At 40.9% G+C, this 22,562-nt stretch overlaps 1 protein-coding gene across 5 annotated transcripts in view; it reads left to right on the forward strand.

The window, feature by feature from the left end:
- igsf9ba (immunoglobulin superfamily, member 9Ba) overlaps positions 1 to 22,562 on the forward strand; it is a 78,587-nt gene that overhangs the window by 48,919 nt on the left and 7,106 nt on the right. The window contains exons 7-20 of one of the 5 annotated variants that reach the window (XM_044119182.1): positions 3,141 to 3,286; positions 4,392 to 4,534; positions 5,929 to 6,069; positions 6,175 to 6,294; positions 6,438 to 6,588; positions 8,496 to 8,619; positions 8,932 to 9,107; positions 12,895 to 13,121; positions 13,217 to 13,301; positions 13,403 to 13,567; positions 14,384 to 14,429; positions 15,132 to 15,218; positions 17,016 to 18,635; positions 21,907 to 21,952. In XM_044119182.1, coding sequence (XP_043975117.1) covers positions 3,141 to 3,286; positions 4,392 to 4,534; positions 5,929 to 6,069; positions 6,175 to 6,294; positions 6,438 to 6,588; positions 8,496 to 8,619; positions 8,932 to 9,107; positions 12,895 to 13,121; positions 13,217 to 13,301; positions 13,403 to 13,567; positions 14,384 to 14,429; positions 15,132 to 15,218; positions 17,016 to 18,635; positions 21,907 to 21,952 — 3,277 coding nt within the window. The remainder of the gene's footprint in view (positions 1 to 3,140; positions 3,287 to 4,391; positions 4,535 to 5,928; positions 6,070 to 6,174; positions 6,295 to 6,437; positions 6,589 to 8,495; positions 8,620 to 8,931; positions 9,108 to 12,894; positions 13,122 to 13,216; positions 13,302 to 13,402; positions 13,568 to 14,383; positions 14,430 to 15,131; positions 15,219 to 17,015; positions 18,636 to 21,906; positions 21,953 to 22,562) is intronic. The other 4 variants (XM_044119178.1, XM_044119179.1, XM_044119181.1 and 1 more) reach the window with 4 other exon arrangements.

Raw genomic sequence — 22,562 nt, forward strand, 5'->3', positions numbered from 1 at the left:
GAGTTTCACTAAAAGATCCACTAAATGTTATTTTAGGACAACAGGAGGGTTAAAAGAGAAAGTTTCAGTCTTTTGCCAACAAGCTGTTTTTTTCCTTACTTAAACATTCAAAGATGCAATATGTATGTCCCTGTTTTTATGGCTAGAGGCAGATGCAGCTAATCATTAAAATTACCTAAGAGCTTTGGCCGAACTATTACAAGCTAATAACTTTGTTGCATACAGTTTGCTTAATTAGCAAAATATTTCAGAGCATCTAAATCCAACCGAATGGAGCCCACACCCTTCACTGGACGCAGAGGGATGCCTGTCTCTTCCCACTTTTGAAGTTAGTTGAGATTTCTTCCCCACGTACCTCAGCTGCTGTATCTCCCCCTTAACTTATAAAACATTTCAATATCTGAAACACCACTGAGCCACCTCTAATGGCCCTCGCCTCCGTTTAACCTCACCTTTTCTTTCTGTCGTCATAACCTAGATGCAAAATGGTTTACAGATCCAATATATCCCGGTCTTAAGAGGCAAATGGTTCTGGTCAAAAACACAGGCAGGTGAAGGCATTGCTTGTTTTAAGTTTTTAAACATTAATGTGTTGTGGTCAAGTGTTGCATTGTTGTGAGATTTGTAGTTTTTGGACTGAAATTCGGCATCATTTCAGTCAAACAACTTGCAGTCTGCCACTAAGAGTTTAACACGGGCCGACAACGACATCATGGCTTTGTAAGTTTCTGACAGCTTGGTTCACAACTTTTGAAGTTAACAGAGGCAAACATGCGGATGTATTTTTGGGCATAGCTAAAACAGTTTCCTTGTGCGGCATCATAAATCAATTCCTCCAATTCTGCTTTGAGCCAGAAGGGTTGTGAAAAGACACAGACGGACAACACACATCAAAACTGAGTCTCTGTCTTTTGGTCTGCCAAAAGTAGCTAGAAACTTTGGTGTCATGGTCGGTGATCAGCTGGCCCTTAAGCGTCATGTTGCCTCCTTCGATTGTGACATAAGAAAAATGAGTTACTGCCCAACCCCTCACACCGTTCAGCTGCTGGTGAAGTCTTTAGACACCACCTGTGAAATCTCTGCCGACGGCCCAGAATGTGATTCGTTTAGCCTAAAAGAACACAACTGCACATTTGCATTGGGCTCCACCACAAAGATGATTAATCTGATTAATTGTGACGGATCGACTTTTCAAATACTCGTCAACTGATTTAGTTATTGATTAATCATTAACTGGAGTTTAAAGAGTCTAAAAGAGGCCATTTGCTGAAAGAACAGCATATTCAGAGCAGATAGGCCAAAACTGTACAAAAATATATATTTATTGCATTTAATAAGAAAATCCTGTCTGGAAATATGTTCCATCCACAACATAGTTTTAGCTCCATCTGTTCCAGTTTCTGTAAAAAAAAGTAATAAAAACAAGAATCTCCTAACCATCTTTGATCATTAATCCAAAAAATAGCCACACGTGTTGAAGTATTTTTTTCAGCTGCAGATGACCTGCTAATGATCTCTAAAAGCACACAATGGCATTACATTTTGGGTAATAAAATACTTATTTTCTTATTTTAAAAAGTAATTTAATGATGTTTTTTTGCATTTTTTAACGTACTTTTACATAAATTGTTTAAATAAATAAAAAATCTCCAGAACATGGCAATGTTTTTAAAAAAAATCCAATTTACTGTCAAAATAATCATCCGATTAATCGATTATTAATATAATCATTAGTTGCAGCCATTTCACAAAGTCATGTCATCAACTTAAGGAATGACTCCCAATTTGTTAGCTTTGTTAGCATCTAGCCTGTTAACTTTGAGAGAGCATAACTATATCCTCCTTCTAAGTAGCTTGTTAAATCCTCATTTAAAAGTCGCTTTATCTGAAAGTGCCAGCCAAATGCAAAAAACATAAAAGAAAACATAAAGATATTGACTACAGATTTCATACCTAAGTCTACTGAATGATGCCATATCTGTCAAGTTCTGAATTGAAAGTAGTAATCATTATTCTGGCTTTTGTCAAACAGGAAATGGTTAGTCCGGTTTAATGTCAGAAAGTGAGGGAAAAAAAGGTTTTATCTTTTTATGGCGTTACTCTAACTATTTGCTTTCAAATGTTTTTGGTAAATTCCTAACAAACCTGAACTCTTAAACACAAGTAATAACTCTCTAATAAAAAACAGTACAAGCAAAAATAAACAGATAATAACGAATATCTAAGCTATAACACACATAAGGTATATATACTAGGTGACAGACATCATGGGCGCAAGTGTCAGAGAGCAATTAATGGTGTGAAGCTGTTCCTGTGATTTACAGTTGCTGCTTGAAATTATTTATAGTCCAGTCCATAAGCCAACTTTTGACCTAATTATGAACCTTACATGAACATAATATTGAAAGTGTTCAGATTGATTGCCAGCTTTTTTATTTCCAAATATGACATGGTGATTGTGACATAAGTAACATTATTGGACCTGCAACTTATTGCCGCATTTATATGACTTCATGCTGTTACTTAAACCCTCCAACATGGCAACCACACTGTCATTTTTAATGTTTTCTACAACATTAACGTTGTACACTGCACTAAGGATGTCATGTTTCAGATGGTTTATCCCCGATACTGATCAGAGTGAGACCAACAGGATGTATTTCTTTAATATAACATGTGTAAAATTTGGGTTTTATCTGTATTTGTTCAATTTTCAGTAAATAACTGAAGTTAAACTCGAGTCACAAAGTAACCAAAGAGAGCTTTTTGCAATTTATTTTAGTGGGATTAGGTTTAAGTAAAACTTCAAGTTAGAGCCACAGCCAGTTTCATTGTGGGGAGATCTTTTTTTTTTTTTTTTCTTTAAAGAAAGGACAGAATATATCCACCACATGAGCAGCGTCTTTAAGAGCAAAACGCCATCGAGCAGGAAATTGTAAAGGCGGTTCCATGTGGCAGATTTATTTGAATCTCTGGCTTTGTACACTCTGTTCTCCATGTATCGCCTCCCTTCTGGCTGCTGTTCGACTCTCTGCTGCTCTCTTATGGCTCTTTGTTGCAGCGTAACACTCGCTCGGGGCTGGGGACGGGGTGGAAACAGATGCATGCCGTGTTTCAGAACATGTGTCGTCCTCTCGCAGTGACCTGAAGCTCCGAGTCCGCATCCTCATCGACGGCACCCTCATCATATTCCGGGTCAAGCCCGAGGATGCCGGGAAGTACACCTGCAGTCCGAGCAACAGCCTGGGGATCTCGCCGTCGGCTTCAGCGTACCTGACTGTTCAGTGTGAGTGTTACCGTGGCAACCAGTCGGAGGAGGGGGGAGGGGCAGAGCGAGCTGTGTGTGGAGATGGGAGCAGGAGCAGCAGCATCGGCAGTGTGGAGGTTGTAGTTTTTTGGCTGCTCCATGACTGAAACGAGGAGAATCCTTGTGAATTTGAAGGTCAGGAGTCAAATGGAGGCAGTGGAGTCGTTTTCATGCTCCTAATGGAATTACCCCTCACTCCTTATTTTGTGCCTAAGCAGGACGGGCTCATTCTCAGACACCCCACCCTCCATCTCTCTCCTTGTGCATTTTATTTTTATTTTTTGATTCCAGTCCCTGGGTGTGAAACCATGAAAATCCTCTCCATAAGCTGCCGCTGATGAGTAAATAACACCACGTCTATATAAAAGATACCCAATCTTTAGGCTTTATGTTGCCGTTGAGCTAATTTACTCCCAAGTTGCTGCTGGGAATTGATTATTGTGTTACAGCATAAGAGGAGGGAGCATAGAACCGCCAGCCTAACATGGAGCCAACATAAAGAGAGGGAGAGAGAGAGAGAGAGGGGGGGGAAGAGTAGTCCATTCTAAACGAGCTTTGTACAAAGATGATTGCTCGAGAATCCTCCTTTGTTTTCCCTTTCAGCAGAGAACTGGACTCAAAAGACAAATTCAGGCACACGTTGTAGAAATATTCATAAAGTGTAACCGCGGTCTGACTGCAAAATAAAAACAAATGTGTGTCTTTTATTGTGCACACATGTTTTTTTTTTGCACATTTTGTGGCCTGGTAAAGCTTCCCCACGTCGGGCATATTCAGGGACGGCTCCCAACACTCCTGACTGCTGCCACCTAACCTTCACTTCAGCTAATTCCCCTTTCAGAGCTCCTTTCATGCCCCCAACCCCTGCATGCCACGCTCTGTACTTCTTTATAAAAAAAAATATTTTTTTTTAAATCAAGAAAAAAGTCCAGCAATTTTCAGTTTCCTGACAATAATGACAGTCCCTTTGTCATCATCACTTCACGATCATTTCTTCCTGTTTCAGCGGTTTACGGTTTTAGATTGTGATTTATGAATATGAGTAGTCTTAAGAAGTGTAACTAAGGCCGTTGTTCATGTTCAGACCCCGCTCGAGTGATCAACATGCCCCCGGTCATCTACGTCCCACGGAAACTGCCAGGAATCATCCGCTGCCCTGTGGACGCCAACCCACCGGTGACATCAGTGAAGTGGGAGAAAGATGGCTACCCACTCAGGGTGGAAAAGGTCAGTCACCTCTGTCACAACTCATGACTGAGCTGTGACGCTTCAGCCTGATATTACAGCTAAAATAAAGAATAGCTTCCAGTCCAACCAGGACTTTATCCGCTTTGTTTTACCGGGACGTTTTTTTTTTGGTTTTATTTGGTATCACCATAAATGCTCATTGAGCTTTTGCTCTAATACTTATTCATGTAACAAAGTTTTATTTTCCAGAAGTGAAGTCAATGTCAAAAAAGGATATACCAATACCCTTATAATAATAATAATAATAATAATAATAATAATAATAATAAAAACAACAACACAATTTAGAACAAAAATAAATAAGATACGTTGCCTTGTCAACAGAATTGTGCTTCTTTTTTTTTTGTTCGGCTGATGGAGGTAAAAACGTCCAACCACTTCCTACTTTGTTTAGGTGGCAACTCTATGGAATAACAATTAATAAGCAGAGAAGGAAATTAACCCTATATAGCTGAAATACAACAAGGTTATTTGTACTCATAACCCCCCCCAAAAAAAATCATCAGCAGAGTTGGGTTTGAATGATACCACTCCAGAAAAATAAAACTACTTGCCTTTTAATGTGGTAATTTATGTTATTACTTACTCTGCCCAATTGACTACATCATAATGTAAGACATAATATAAGTAGAATGTGTTATTTCAATACTTCATGCATTTTGTTTTTATTAGATCTGTTCCAACCAAACAGAAGCTGAGTTCAAATTTATACTTGGAAGAAAAAATATCTGATTTTGTGCTAGATCTACCTGATTCTTAAAACAGCCCTCCGTTCTTCGTATTGCCACTACACAAGACCCTTCCTGTCTTGAACGATTATATATTTTTAAGGAATTATGAACAGAAGCGGCCTTCTGCCGGACTTAAAACAAACAATTAGGTAATAGTTTTAAAGTGTCTTTAGCCATAAGCCGAGCTAATAGTTTTCAGAAGGAGTCTAAATAACCAACACATGTGCAAAATACATTTTGTCTAATTTTTGCCTGCTCTGACTTTATTAGGATCATCTTCCACTCTGAAAAGTGCTGTTGTTAGTACAACATGTTAGCTCCTAGATAATAACTCATAAAAAAGGTCCTGGTTTTAAGTTTCTGACTGAGTTATTCCGGGTCCGGCCATCCCGGCTGAAAATCGAGCAAACTGAGGAACATCTTCCCACTTCCACACAACTCTTTCTGTGTTGTCTGATATGTTGGTGTGTGTATTGTAGAAACGCCATGTCCTCTTTTATTAGGTCTAAAAATCAGTTTTAATCTTGAGGATTTTGTTTTGTTTGTTGAGCCGTTCAAAAAGATTTAGATGGGACCCTGAGAGTTCAGGAGCACCTAATGAAAACTAGCCTTTCAGATGCCCGCCCTCCCCTTGTCTTGTAGTATCCCGGCTGGAGCCTGATGCCAGATGGAAGTATCCGGGTGGCAGAGGCCACAGAAGACTCCCTGGGCACCTACACCTGTGTGCCTTACAACGCCCTGGGTACCATGGGCATGTCCCCCCCTGCCACTTTGGTGCTAAAGGTGGACCTCTACTCAGATTTTTCATGCACTGTCTCTTCTCTTCGGTTCCTGCGTTTTTCTGACCTCATGTCTGAATAACGTGTGCTTGTGTGTGTGTTTACCAAGGATCCCCCTTACTTTAACGTGAGACCTGGAGGGGAGTACCGTCAGGAGGCTGGGAGGGAGCTAGTAATCCCTTGCGCTGCTTCTGGAGACCCCGATATACCAACCATCACCTGGAGAAAGGTGCTGCAGAATGACGCACATCCCCTACGTAGTATCTACCGGAAGCAAATCCGTTCTTACTTGTTTTTAAGCTTTACCCAAAATGTTTTATTTTCACCCCTTCCCATCTGCTTGACTTGTTGTGATTTTCCTGTCAATTAAAGGTGGGGAAGCCAAGCAGAAGTAAACACAACATCCTACCCAGTGGCAGCTTACAGTTTCTGTCTCTCAGCAAGGAGGACCATGGAGAGTGGGAGTGTGTAGCCACCAATGTGGTCACAAGCATCACTGCCAGCACACGTATTCTAGTCATCGGTACTGATAAATCCTCACGAATGCTCACAAATATCTTTGCAGTGACTTTGAGTTTACAGCACTCCTACTTTGTTGTGTGATTTAAGCAATTTGCATGAGTTTAAACAGAGTGTAACATCTCATTATGTAGCAATGTAATTAAATCGGGTTTTAGAATGTAATAAAGCATCATTCAAAGTGCATTCTGTAATAATTGATGCAAAATTAGGTCAAATCCTCGAATGCATTTTGAATCGTTCTGCCTTAACGACATGTAGGTTAATACCGAGGCTCCTGGCTGTGAGTCAGGAAAGGTAACTAAATGATTAAAAGTTTGGCATTTATTGACCAAAGTTTAAATTTAAAAAAGTATCGGATCTACAGCATAACTGCTGTAGACGCACATTGATCAACAAAGTATCTAATCATTATATTAGAAGTATTGGAAGTACAATGATTAGGGAGAAGACAAACAGTTTTCGATTGTTTATTTTATAACAATAGTAGTATTCTAGAGCTAGCTCTGTATTTTGTAACAATCAACACTAAATTTAAGGTTGTTACATAATCTGGATGAAAATCCTTCAAAATACTTATAATAAAATAATAAAATATTTTATTACATTTTCCGTTGATTGTCACATATTGCGGTCTCAATGATGTTTTATTACATTTTGAAGTTTGATTTTTATCACATTATTACATAATCCTGCGTTACAGGGAGCCTCATACTTTTATTTCTCTGTGCGAATCAGTATAACTTATGGAGAGAGAGTTACATAAAGCTTTATACAACTAATTTAAAGTCTGAGTCTTTATGCCTTTTCTTTACTGTGGCCTCTGTCGTATATTACTAAACCAGAACTGTCCTTTACCGTTAATTTTTCCCTCTTATTGTAGCCTTACATTGTGCTTTCACAGAAAAGACTTCAACATTACAATGTTTGTTTTATGTTATCTTAACGTAGAGTAGCTTAAGAAAGATTGACAACACATTCAACAAGAGTCAGTGATCACTTTGCTAGCTCCCAGGCTAACAGGATGGAGGCCAAGTATGACATGAGTATTTATTGAGCTCTATAATGCTTCTTAAATGGTCGTGTGTCTCGGATATATTTATTGTGACAGATTGATGTTACGGTAGTTATAATTTACTTGCTCAGTGAGGAGAAATTTTGTATATTTTACCTGCTAGCTTAACTTTTAACGGCTAGCTTAACTGCTAGCTTAGTGACCTAAGCATAATATGCCACTCAGCTAGCAAGTGAGCAAAGCCGACGAACTGCTATCTTAGCTCACTAAGTGAAGCCGCTTGGTAGTTAAAAACTTGGTCCCAGTCTGTTACTTTTTAGATTTCAGAATCAATAAAGCACAAAACTTTGTTTGCTTGTTACGTAATTTTGTCTTTTCACTCCAAATGTCAAGAGTGTAGTTTTCTGCGTGGTAAAGAGGTGAGCGGGTCAATCAGCACGCTGTTTGTTTGCCTGGCCGCTCCCTGTGCACCTATTATCCAGTGGCACAGCTGGCAGCATGTCTGAATGTAACCAGCCTTCAGCTGACACGGGGTCACAGGGCGGCACTGACAGCTGTGCTCCTCAGACCCCATTCAGGTCTCGCCTTAATCTCAGTGAGAAGTAGCTGGCTTTGGGCCGCACTGCACAGCCGTCATGTGGGTGGGATGAACTTGACCTGTGGCTGGTAGCAATCTCGGACCGCATCACATCGTCCAATCTGTTCCTGTAATAATAATAATAATAAAAAATAAAATAAAATCAACTGAAGCATTTATATTGACCCTATCTCCATAAAAACCAAGAGTATCATATTAACATTGTATATGTTCTTAACGTGCAATATTTTAAAAGGTTCTCACTTTGTCTCTGTTTTTGCGGGGTCAAAAAAAAAAAAAAAAAAAAACAACCACTAAGGTACCAGCCCACACGCTCCAGGCAATATCCATGTGTTGCCCTCCACGACCTCTGCTAATGTGTCCTGGGAACCAGGCTATGACGGTGGCTTCGAGCAGACGTTCTCTGTGTGGTATGGTCCAGTGTGAGTGCTCTTACTTTTACTTCTAATCGATGTTTGCAACAGAAAACTAAACATGTTGGAAGGTTAGCAGCTATCTGACGGAACGCAGACGCCTTTCGGCACCGACAGTGATTATAAAGAGGAGCTAACACTCAGCTGTTCTGAGGAAACATCTCCCTGAATATTTAGACACATGGGTTTTAAGTTTGGTTCACAGGTAGTGAACTGTGTTCTTGTGCAAGATATCCATTTTTCTGAATAACACAAACTTAAACAACACGTACCACAACAACTGTGTTTATAGTACTTTTATGACTGTGTTTCTGTTCTCAGGTCTAAAAGAACAGACTTTGGTCCTCATGACTGGCATTCGATGCCAGTTTCTGGTGCTCAGACCTGGTTGGTGGTGCCAGGGTTGGAGTCTGGGACGGAGTACCAGTTCAGTGTGCTGGCTCAAAACAAACTGGGCACGGGCCCATTCAGCGAAGTGGTGACAGTCACCACCGCAGGTAGGCTCTCTCAAATAAAGGTTGTGTGAATGCTAAGCCTAAAGTAGATGTTGGCAGTGACATTTTTTAGAGCATAACTGAACTCAGCAGCATGCCTACTGCCCTCTCTGGAGGATTCACGGAAAGAAAAACAAACTTATGTTGTATTGATAGTTTGAAAGCAAAATCATCTATCTAATTTTCAATTTGGATCTCGATCTTGAAAGTTTGTTTCAATGTTTTCAGTGGCGTATAATGAGCCAAGTAAGGATGGGCTTACTTCATGTTACTGTGTTTGCAGTAACACAGGACAGCCTGAAGGAAATACTTGCAGGCTGCAGTTTGACTACAATAAGTTTCTTTTACTTTTCCTTTTAGAAATCTGAAAAACATAAAAGCAATTTTGCAAAAGTGGCAGAATTTTAATTGCTGGGATGAAAATTGCTGCAGCTCACAATTATAGTTATCGTATACTCTATTGATTATTTTAATGATTAATCGAGTTATGGGAGAGAAAAAAAACTGACTAACTGTGCAGCTGTTTTATTTAACCACTTGAACTTATTTAATACAATATTTGAGATACGCTAAATTGCAAACAGACACTCCAGTCCCTGTTTTGGATAAGAAAATAAAAACTGTATTCCCTAAAAGTCAGTAACAAAGCATTGCTTCAGTGTAGCATTTGTAGCAAAAGATGCATCTGCAGCTAAGATAATAATTCTGTCATCAACATGTGAAAAGCTCGTCCCTTTCTGCTTGACTTGACATCAATTCAATGTAGGACTACTCTGTTTATTATTACTATTATTATTATTATTATTATTATTATTATTTTTATCAAGCAATTAGTAATTGGTCAGTAAAATGTATCTGAAGCTAAAAGTAGACCACTCGTGGACTTCAGGGTGGAAAATATTTAACAAAGAAGGCCTTTTGAAAATCTTAACATATATTTTTTTGCACCGTTTTGGCCTAATATCTGCTCTAAGTTTGTTATTATTTTAGCACATTGCATGTTTTAGACTCCATAGACGATTTTTTTGATCACTATATCAGTTTCAGTAATCAATTAATCACAATTAATCTAATGGTTTCCATCATAGATGGAATAGGTTAAAGTACTTTACACAGTTTAGCAAAAGCAGAGAAACGACCTACCTGATTTTAATGTGTTGGCTTTCTAAAGCAGCTCTTGCTTGTCAAAGCATGAACTCCTAAAGGGCTCTGGAGGCGTGCTGCAATGTTAAATCCTATGCAACAAGAGGTGTGGTCGCCGTGAACAGGATTTGTTTTATTACCTCGTCCCACAGATTATGTTCAGAAATGAGACGTAGTGGGTTTCAAAGCCAAATTACATCACACTGGCTGACAAGAATTGCGTTGTTGCAGGGTGCAGGGCATCCTGCCGAACAAAATACAGCTGAAATTGTGGAACCGTGTAGGCGTGCAGTTGTCTGCAGAAGAGCTTAGAGAGAGGCCGAAGTATCGTTGTAAATGCAAATTTTTTTTTTTTTATGAGTACTGTGTTCACAGGGAGGTGTTGCACTGACTCATGTCTGTCATGTCTAGCTTGGAAAGTTGCTTTCTGTTTACTTTACCTCTTTTGAACAATTTCGAAAACGCCTTTTTCACATTTTTTTTAGGATTCTGAAAAGCAAACTTCAATATATTTAATTATTACTTTATGCCACAGATGAAAACACAAAATAGCTCACAGTTGTGAAGTGGAGGCTAAATGATAAAACATTATTATGATTTGTGTTGAGCTGTCTTTGCTCTCATAACCCTGAATAAAATTGAGTGTCTCCCAGGCTGCGTTCACACTGCAGGCTGAAGTGACCCAATTCCAGTTTTTGTTTTTTTGCGTAATGCGACCTGTATCTGCTCTTTTCATGACAATCTGAACAGCACAGGTCGGATTCTTTTCGAATGCGACCCAGGCCACCTGCATATCCGATACGTCTCCGATTCAAATACGACCTAACGTCCAGGTCACATTCATCTGAACTGGACATCACTGATACTGGACAAATCTCACTGTTCTGCGTCCTTGCAGTGTAGCTAGAAATGGCTGAAAACCATTTTTTTTTGTTTGCCACAAATGTTTTTAGAAAAATTGAAAGAACAAAGAAAGAAGGTTTTTTTGCAGGTGAACAGTCGCTGAATGCCGTGAGCTGTGAACTGGATGTTACTGGGTACAAACAATTTAACTCCTCACAGCAGGAAGGGAACAGGCGTAACTAATTACATTAAAAATGTCAGCGTCCCATTTACGTGTACGGAAACACCAAACGCCTGAGCCATAAATAATCTCATTAGTTCCACCTGTTTGACAAGTCAACACGTAGGAGAAAGGAAAACTCTTCAGGAACAGCTGAAAATTACAGTGATTAAAAAGAAACAAAATCAGTGCAACCACTGAATTAACTGTATGCCTTTTTTGCTGCATGCTTAGTATCTGGTAGATGCATCCAGAGGTACAGCTTGTGAATTGTGAAAAACTACTACGAACAACACTTTGACCTCAAACAAACACGTGTTCATTAATGAAATCACGTGTTGAAGAAGACTTGAAAAGCAGTACAAGATAAGGTGCTTTTTCATCAGCTGTTGGGTAATGCCTCAACACTGACAGAACTGCTCTGTTTTATGTAAATGTACATTTGGTTGCATGTTGCTTGCTATGAAAGCTTGTCTTCAATTAGCAATTGCTAAATGAGGCTTGCAAAGCACTGACCTAATTCTCACACTCGGATGACGTCCTCTTGATGGCTGACAATGAACGTTAATTGGAGTGGATTATCCAATAACCTGCATTTTTATATTATTTCTGGAACTTAAAAAATATATATTTTCATATATTATATCACAAGGCAGTTGTTATAATACTTCATAAAACAGCTATGACAAACTGTTGCGTGAAGAATAGAGCTATTCAGCTCAATGTAATGCCATTTGGTTTGCCGTTAGCATACCTACGTAGCATCAGGTGAGTAACTTAAAATAGTTATTTGAACATTAGAAGAAGAGGGCATGTTGGTTGTTACCGGAACTCTGGAACATAACAATAATCCAAAACATAGAAGTAATCATGTATATTTATATATATTTTAGTTCTTTGAGTTTATTTAAATCACTTTCTTTGCCAGGGATGAAAGAACTGAGGTTTAGTACTATTTCTTTATAAAGGTGCTCGAGCTCTTTTCCATCTAATCTCTAAAAGCTGAATTCCTGTCTTAGAATAAACTGGTTTTCCTAAACAACTTTGTTTAAATCAGATGCAGAAATGAATTTTTCTTTTTCCTGGAGAAACTTTATTTTCTGAGATTGCACCTTTTGAGACGTTATGAGTAGAGGTGTGCCATTTTCAGTTTTCTATCTGTATTTGGTTACAGCTTTAATCTGCTGAGTTTTGTCCGATTCCAATGTACTTCAACATCTATTGACATTTTGGAACAAGTTTCTGTTCTTCTAACTTTCTTTTTAAATGCCTTACAGATGACAAAAGACAGACTTTAATTCTTTTTCTTTCAATGAACACTTAAACTCAAAAGGTGGGTTGTTCACAACATGAATTACCCCGTTAGATATGCTGCATCCAGAAGGAAAAAAAGTCTTCTGATTGCCATAAACGAGTAAATCTAAAACCGTCTTTGTCCAATCACCTTCTAAGCAATCGGTGTTCATTAGTTTGGAGTCTTATTAAATATTAAGGGTGTAATATTTACCTTAGTTGCTCTTCACTTGTTTTTAAGATCAACATGTCTCAGTTTTTCCCTTTCTGAACTGGCATTGTGGCCCACAGGGTCTCCTCTGGGTACCGCTGAACCTCTGGTGCTTCTTACTCCACCACGGTGCCTCACAGCCAATCGCACGCAGCACGGTGTCCTCCTCACATGGCTCCCCCCAGCCAACCACTCGTCCCCCATCGACCGATATATCATGGAGTTCCGCCTTGGGGAGAGGTGGGAAGTTCTCGATGACTTGATTCCATCCACCGAGACCGAGCTGGTAGCGAGAGACCTCGTTCAGGTGAGTTGGACGATAAAAACAGTGCTGCGCTCGTCTGTTCCTGCCACCCAGATGAGACATACACAAATATATCTTTGTCTTCATTGCTCCAACAGGAGTCCTGGTACGAGTTCCGAGTGATGGCGGTGATGGACGACCTGATCAGCGAGAGCAGCAACGTAGTGGGAGTGTCCAGCACAGGTCAGGGGTTTTTTACAGAGCGGTGCTTTAACAATCGTTGTCGATCGTTTTTTTGACCTTTCTGCACTTCTGACGTCTTTCTGTCTCCTTGGTGGACTCAGCAGACCCCTTCCCTGCTGCAGAGTTGCCTGAAGAGGGGCTGGCACGCCCTGTGGTTGCAGGCGTCGTGGCGACTATCTGTTTTCTGGCAGCAGCGGTGCTGTTCAGCACCTTAGCAGCCTGCTTTGTCAATAAACAACACCGTCGAAAACTTAAGCGTAAACCAGGTTGGTCTCTCTTTACTAAGTCAACATGCATTTGCCTTCGTGATGAGAGAAAGACAAAGAGAGAACCAGAAGAACCCATCAGATTGTCAGTTCCCAAAACCACACACTACATAAGCTCCCGGACTGCGCACAGGGTAAAAAGCTTGTGGCATCCAAATGACCCCGTCTCTTAAGATCGTAGGAGGGTTAATCATTTTTGGATGTTGTTGTCTAGAGTTAAACCGGTTGAATTTCTCAAGTGTAAGGAAATAAAATATCCTCAACACACTGTATCGAGGTGGATTATAAAGCTGATTTTTGTGTTTTAATTTTGAACATTACTACAGTAATATCAACCAAATACAGCTCTGGAAAAAAATAAGAGCCCACTGCACTGAACCATATTGAAAACCTCTTGGTTATTCCATTTGTTTTCTTTGCAGTATTTGAGGTTTGAAAGCACAGCATCTTTTTTGTTCTTATTTTCACCATTTCTCATTTTCTGCAAATAAATACAAAAGTTTTGCTTGGAATTTCAGGGACATGTCATCAGTAGTTCATAGGATAAAATAATGTTCATTGTACTCAAACATATACCCATAAAAGGTCAAATCAGAAAAAGGGATCATTTTAAGTGGTCTCTTAATTTTTTCCAGAGCTGTATATTTGAGTAAGTTCCAGGCAACTGCTGGTTATTTAAAGAAACTTTTTAGCTGTTTGAATGCATACCTTACCCACTTATCTTTATTTTCAGCATAGAATGTTAATTTTCCCTTTCTCTCCAAGTAATTTGTCCTGCCAAGCCCATGCTGAACTTAAACCCGTTTGTCCTCGCAGATCCTCCCTTGTCAGTGACGCACTTCAGGAAAAGCATTGAGTCGCCGTAAGTAAAGACATCTCAACCCCCTCCACCCCCCCACCCCCAACCCCTGCATTGCCGAGGTGGCAACAACTGTTTGTCTTCTCTTATACCCAGTTGTCTCACCATGCATGCACAAGGCATACAGCTGAAAGTCACTCAAATATCGATTCTGATTACGACACGGTGGAAATTGAGCTTGAGGCCCATGATGACGTAAAGGTTTCTTTTAATGGTGTGGAACAACATTTACAGAGTCGATCCCCAACAGAATCATGGGCAAATTGAAGCGAAGCAGCAAAGTTAGCATTTTAAGCACAAGCTGCTGTATGTGTTTTGACTTCTACCTCATCTGTGTCGTTAAACTTCGAACCGCTGTCTGCTTTTTTGTTTCTTTTGTTTTTGTGCATGATTGTTGTGTTTAATGGTCTCGTTTCTTGTACAGTATCGGCTCCATGTGTGTATTTGTCAGTTTGTAAATCTTGTGCACATGTATGACCGCATTTCAAACTCAAAACAAGATCCTTTCTGAAAAATAATCTGTTTTCCAAAGTGTTTATTACCTTTTACATAGACCAAAAAAAGAGAAATGATCGGTTTCACTTCCCTTTCCTTATATTTTCTTATGAAAAGGTGAAGGCAGGTCTGGCAGTTTGCACCTAGTCCTTCTTTCAAAGAGCACAGTTAGAAATGAACCAGGCCCATGTTGTTTGTCTCCCATCGCAGGCCTCCTCTCACCCCCTTGCCAGGGGTAGAGCCCTGCTGGGACGAGCCAGCCAGGAGCAGTTTCTTGCCCCCACCGGCCAGCCCCCTGTGAGTGCCTGCCTGCACAAAAATACAGAGTGTGCTGCCCTGCACTGGCTTGGCTGCATGGTTACAGCATTGCATAGAAACGTATCATTTGACGGTGATTTCTTTTAGTTGTAGTGGAGCATTTTTACCGGCATATTTGCATGTACAGCCCCTTACATCATGCAGGGAGGGAATTGCATTAGCCACGTTGCACGAACAATACAGAACTGTGGGTATGGACTCATAATTTCTAAATAGATTTCAAGATTAAATTAGATCTCCAAGATTTCTGAATTTCAAAGAATCGAGACGGAGCTAAGACCCGGAATGCTCTGTTTTAAAAAATGGGACGAACCACGTCAAAACCATTTCATTGACTACTTTGGTAGTTGTTTTTTTTATCCCATCGTTGTTTTTTTAAACGGTTCAGTGCTTCACAAGCAATACGTTGCCCAACGTTTGCTGTACAAATCTTCAAAATCCACAGATCACAGTAGCCAGATGTCCAGACTCAAGAAAGAGTGATAGATTTGGAGTTGACCCTTACCATAGATATGCTAAGATATAATTTGAACATAGACACATTTGCTGATTGCCGAGTTCAAAAAAATGTTTGCGTGGAAGAAAAGTATGAATTCTTGTGCACATGGCCCTACAAGACAACAAATATTAACATCATTAAAAGAATAACTTAGATCTTTGCACAATGTTTTAGGTGTCGAAGCATTGCCAAATCTTTTTTCCAACTAAAAGAGAGTCACCTCTGTTATATGTGTGTTAAAGTAAATATAACTTTTATTGCAATATAATTAGCTTTGAAAAATGTAAGTATTTAATTTGTGTACAGCAAAGCAGTGGGGAAAAAAATCTTCATTTTTTTACACAAGTATTGTTGCCACCTTTATGTACACCTATAAATCCTATAAAGTAGTTGTAACTGAACTATTGAACATTGTCATCTTTGTTGACAAAGATGACAATTAACTCAAAAGATGTGATGAGAGCTTTCACAAATGTACACTTCCTGTATGTTGCCAACCCTAACAATTTAATCTTTTTATATTTCAAAGGCCCTGGGAACATTGTTATGTCACGTGGCATCATGAACTATTTGAAACAGTATAATAAATACAATATAAATAAAACCCTGTTGATAACTTTAAAAGGTTAGAAAAGGTTCAATGAACACAAAATCAGCCTTCTTCTGTAGCAGCTTTGTACAAGCTATTAAAGTCCCAACATGTGTGGCACCAGTTTAGTAAGAATGTATTCCTTAATTTTCTTATCAAAAACGCATATTCAAAGGTTGTAATTTTCTTTTTTTCCTGTGTAAGATTAGGCAACTTGGATCTAAAAGGAGAATAAATCTCACATTTTTAACAGGAAGTCAAATTAGTGCTGAGGACACTGTAGGTATTGGTGAGCTTGTGCAATAAATGTTGTGTACACCGTGTCTAATGTGGGTAATAAAGGCGTGGTCAGACATCATTCGCCTCTGTCTCGTCACCAAGAAGATGTTGATTCAATGGATCTGTGGTACGGCTGCCATGGTTGCATTACTATTTCTCCTCTCATCCCACCATAGTGGCCCTATCAGGACGCTGCCACCGCCATAAACTGGTCATTATCGTAATGTAGTTCATTATGGCTGCCTTGATCAAGTGCTTCAGCTTTGTTTTGTCTCATGCCTTTCAGAAAGCGCAATCATGCGGACTAATTTGCAGCATCAGATACCTCTTTCAACCCCAGTCCCCTCAGAGCTTTAGCAACGTGTTAAATAAAGCCAGCACCTTCAGTCTGCGTTTCTCATCCTTTTAGGTTATCGTCGGGAAAGATAAGTCCAGAGAGCTCCCCTCCGTCCCGGCCCCGCTCTCTATCGTCCGAGGGTTCCCACGGCCCGGGCCTGTACGTCAGGAAGCTGCCCAGCCCTCAGAGAGAAAAGGACAAAGAGCTCTCCTTCTACAAGAAAACCAAGCGTGCCATAGCCAGCAAGAAATACAGTGTGTCCAAACATGAGGCGGAGGTCACCACGCCTATAGAGCTGATAAGCCGAGGCCCTGACGGCCGCTTTGTCATGGAAACCAGCCCGCCTCACCGCCGAATCCAGGGCTTCCCCTTTGCGGAGGAGTCCGACATGTACCCGGAGTTCCGGCAGTCAGATGAGGAGAATGATTTTGACCCCGGGCCTCTGCCGCCTATCATGCCCACGCTGAGGCCCCAGCTGTCCCCAACGTCCTCCAGTCTGGAGTCAACGCAACCCCCCACCTACAGCCCCCGCCTGCACAGGCCCATGGAAGGTATGAGCTTTGCAGAGGGCAGTGCACCTTATGCCTCAGGGCAGGCCCCGGCCTCCCGCTACAGGGGCTTTCCCCAGGGCCCTTTCTATGGGTATCTAGGCAGCCGTGCTGAATCAGGGATTCCACCACCATTCTACATGCCTGACATCAGCCCGCGTAGCTCCGCTCTGTCCTCACCCCCGGGCACGGCTGAGGGGCCCTTCGGTTACCCCTCCATCCCGGAGGAGAGTGAAGGATTGGAACACCATCAGTACACTGCCTCCGGCCATTCTCTGTCGCACACTCACAGCCCTCCTCCTCGCTCACCTGAGAGCTGGCAGGCTCACGAGTTACCCTTCCTGGGTCTAGAGGGCCCGCGGTTCATATACCCACCTCACCATCCCTTACATCATCCCCAGAACCTCCCTGACCCACCCCCATATCCTCCTCATACTCTCCCGCCTAGCCGCCTGCACCTTTCATCCCTGAAGGATCCGACGAGCCCCGGACTTCTGCAGCTGGAGGTCCCTTTGGGTCCACCAGGCAGAGACAGGCCCCCAGGGCCTCCAGTTAGGCGTTTAGCTATGCAACAGGCCCAGAGTCTCGGCCAGCTCAGACACACGGCCCACGGTGTGGGTGTACCAGTGTTGCCTTACCCTGACCCGGCAGCCCGCGCAGGGAGCCCAAGCACAGCCCCCAGTAGTAGCCCTCAGTCCTGGCTCAGCCCAAGGGCGGGGCGCCGGGCAGACCCCAGCCTACCCCCGCTAGTGCTCCAACCCTCCCGTCTGTCTCCGCTCTCCCAGAGCCCTCTTAGCACCCAGCCAGGTTCCCCAGATATCCTAGTGAGGCCCCCCCCGCGCCCCAGCATCCTCCGCACCTCTCGGTCTCTGGAGATGCCCGAGATCGCCCTGCAGCCCTCGGCCACCGTTAGCTTCTCGCGGAGGTCCTCCCTGACCGCTTCGCCCACTCAGAGCCAGGGCGCCAAGCAGCCCAGCCCCGGTTACCCCATGTCCTATGCCTCCACCGCTGCCAGTTACCCCTCCCAGTCCCCCTCCCCCCCTCCAGAGGGCAGGGATGTTTTTGGGCAGAGGCCATCCCAGAGACGGACAGAGGAGGAGATGCTACCCTCAGAGCCCTCCCAGCTCCAGATCTCAGCCTCAGGGTAGGTGATCCATTCCTGTAGAGAATAGTTCCATGTTGATTCTTTTTAAAAAGGGGAGACTTTTCTCCTCGTCTGTTCACCTTTTTTATTTATTTCCAAATATCCTTTGCATTTATCCACACTTTTGCCTTGTGGTGTTTCCATTTAGCAATAATAAAGATGCATATTTACTTTAATATGCAGAAGGCATGTAATAGCATTTAGCACACACCAACAGTTTATAAAAGCAACTGCTCTCTAAGTTGGAAACTTTCACATTTGAAAACCCAGTTTGACTTGTGGGTAATTCTTTTTTCCTCATTATTGCTAATCCAAATGAAACTTTAAATAGTGGTTAAAATGTTTTTTTGTTTTTCTTTTTAAGTATTGATGAAACACCAAATTACTGACCCTCAAAAAATGAACTATTTATGATTAAGGGTCCAACAGATCAATCGCTTCCATAATTAGTGACAGTACATATTTTAAAAAGGCAAATTAGGTACTTTAATGTCATTTTACTAATCACTACTATGTATTAATTTCCAGTCCTAAAAAATGTTTTTATTGATTGTTAAATAATAGTCAAATTATTGTGATTTGAGGTATTTTTTTTTCTTCCTTCTGCAGAAAAATTGTCTTTACTTTAATGACATGTTTTCAACAGACTTAGGCATATGGAGCAAAGATTTTGAGTTATTTTTTGTTAAAATTGTGATTACTTTTAGTCTTCTCAATCTTTAGCAAGTCCAGAAGTTGTTGTTTTTGTTAATGCCTCTATAGGAAATCATCTTTATACAGCCAATTTGTCTCCAGTAGTTTTTATTCTATCTATTTTTTCTTTTTATACACTTCATGAAAATACATATTAAATCTATTTTAATACACACATTATATAGATTCATCGTACAGACCATAATATATTTCAGACCTATATTTCTGCAGCTTAGTATGAATACTGAACTCAAGCACTTTTACCACCAAATTAATGAAAATAAATAATACTTTGATTAGAGAAGACCACTACCAGGCCACAATCTAGTCCCTTTTCTTCTTAACTCAGATATGATACTGTTTCATGTTCATGAGTGGCTCAACACAAATAATGCAACAGTGTCAGTACAAGTTCTGGTGGCTCTTTCAGTGCTGACCCCTACTGGAGCCCATTTCTTCCCAAACTCTTGAAGCTTGTGGCTTTACAGATTGTGCACCCTTTCCTACCACACTTTTTCCTTCCACTCAACTTTTCCAACTTATTAACGGCTGCTTCTTTAGCAATTACCTTTTGTAAAAAATCTAAAAAACAAATAAAAATTACCTTTCGTATCTCATCATCTTTGTGGATGGTGGGTGTCGGTAACTGCAGTATTTTTCATTATTGTGTAAGCATTTCTGTAAAAACAAAACGGTCTTTTAATTTCCCTTGTGCAGTATTCCAATTTTAGGAGAAAATAAAAATTGGTTTTGATTATGTGTAATCCTTTACCATTATAATGTGCAAGTAAAACATCAATTTCACTTCTGACATTGAAATGGAACTAGGCAGTCACTGGACAGCGTGAAAAATTAAGCACTTTATTCAGCAACCTAATTAACTGGGTTCCATCTCACTTATTGGACCTAGCAACAAGGTTTTGCTAGTTTTATATCTTGTCCCGATTGTAGCAGCAGTATTCTTCTCTTAAAGAAGCATCTGGATGACCAAATTGTTTTTGTTGTTGTTTTGTTTTGTTAGTATTTTTTTCTAGAACCATTATTGTGTGAGCATTCAAAAAGGCTGAAGCAGAAAATCTGAGTTCAAAGAATAACCTGCTGTCATCAAGAGGAGTTTTTGGGTTTTAGTTGAGCCACGTTACACTGAGTTAGCCAACCTTAGTTGACCTTGCTTTGTCAATAATCAGTGGTTTAAACTTAAGAGCTGACAAGATAAGCTGAGTTCTTTTCCTGCAGAAGTAAGAATAAAAGCCACAGTTACTTAAGTCAATTTCATGCACAACGAATTTAACTTCCAGGAATTGGAGAAATCCATTTACAAAGTTTGTATTTGTAGGTTCCACTAATATTATTTTTTATGAGTCAACACGTTTGAGCGTGCAGTTGTTTAACAGAAGCAGTACAACACATTTTTTTCCATTCGTACATACATTTAGATAGATAAAGCCCCGTCCCCATTTAAGTGCCTTGCAAAAAAGAATTTTTTTCACATTTTACAACCACAAACAGCAACGCATCTTATTGGGGTTTTGTGTAAGAGATTGGGAGAAAGACGAACGCACACATTTGTGAAGTAAGAAGATAATGACGCATGATTTCAATATTTTCCACCTTGTGCTGACAAGCATCCCCATAGCACAATGCTGCCACCGCATTGTTCCACAATATGTTCAGTCATTTTTGTTTTCTGACTATTTTGAATGTAGAGAAGAAACTTAATATTTTATCTGATCTGATTATAGCACATTATTCCGTTACTTTATTTCTTTAAGACAACAGCAGCTTTCTTCTTGCCCATGTAACTTAACTGGCACATTTTTATAGCGGCCATCTTGTAGTTGTCCAATCAATAGATTTTCCCCACCTGAGCTGTAGAGCTCTGCAGCTCCTCCAGAGTTAACACAGGCCTCTTGGCTGCTTCTTAGCTCTTAATGCTTCTCTTTCTTAGATATTTGTTTTAATGTTTTTTATCTATTTATTTTCATCCACTGTAATTGTTTTTTTTGGGGGTTTTTTGTCAGACCGTTGTGATCTCAAGACATAAAGGGCATGATAAATAAAATCTGTTATAATTATGAGTTTGAAGGGGGTGGGGGAGTCAATACATTTGCAGTTTGCCATGCCTATTCCTTTTATTAGACAATGTGTAAGAATCTGTGAAACACGGTAGTGGCAGCATCATGCTGTGTGGAACAGGCGGTTGCCATAACCACGAATCATTCTCCGTCCACGTTACAATTTGCGCTTCGTTTTGATCTCTTGAAGTGCAAATAACATCCATTGATGTTTGTGACAAAATGTGAAACACTAATGCGAAACCTGCGAGGAAAGATTTAGATTACAAAACAAAAAAGAAAGCAGAGTTTTTAGGTTTCCGTCTCTTTTCTGTGCACACACCTGGAGGCCCCTTACACGCACCTCACCGACTTAGACGCTACGCGGTCAGAGCGGAGCTAAAGCAGCGGGGCAGACTCCCCGCTCCCTCACTACCACTGGCCGCCGAGGGAGGGTAGCTTGTAGGGCTGCTGCTTTTGTAGAGGGTAAGGGTCTTACCTGATTTGTTTTTGATTGATCTCAGCTATCTGGGCAGCGTTGTTGTGACCCGGTCCCCTACGCCGCAATAGGTAAGGGTCGGACCCATGTCTGAGCGGGGAGGGGTCAGCAGGGGGAGGGCTCTAATCACTCTCTCCTTTAAAGGGGAATCGCTTTGGGTTGTGCCTCTGTGCTGGATTCAAGTGAAGAACAACTAATGGTAAAAACGCTGACTCTGCAGGACACATTTGCTCAGTTAGCCTGCCGCGGCGCAGACTGTCGTAGCTGAGCTCGAAGAGTCGCTGCGAACCGAACAAAGCATTTGGTCTCTCACGGTTCGGATGCATAAATCAATCCCTGCAGTGAAACAAAAAGGGAGAAAACAAACAAACAAAAGGCTTGAATCAATAGAGGATGCACTTGAAAGACAGACTGGAGAAATTCCCCTTTAAAGTTTTGTTCCATGTGCAAAATGCCATGCATGCATTCTCTAAACTTCTCTTTTTCGACCAAACAAAATAACAACGATTCTCCAACTAAATTCTCTGTTACATCTGTTGTCCTCAGTGCTTTCGTTCTCTCTGTCATGTGACTCGCTCTTTAACGACCATTTCCTCTTCCTGCCATCTCCTCCCGTCAGCATGGTGAAAGCCTCTGTACGCAGTGTTCATGTTTATGAAAGTGTGCTGTATTAGTGGTTTT

The sequence above is a fragment of the Gambusia affinis genome, linkage group LG06 (assembly GCF_019740435.1).
Source record: "Gambusia affinis linkage group LG06, SWU_Gaff_1.0, whole genome shotgun sequence".
In the NCBI taxonomy this organism is placed as follows: Eukaryota; Metazoa; Chordata; class Actinopteri; order Cyprinodontiformes; family Poeciliidae; genus Gambusia; species Gambusia affinis.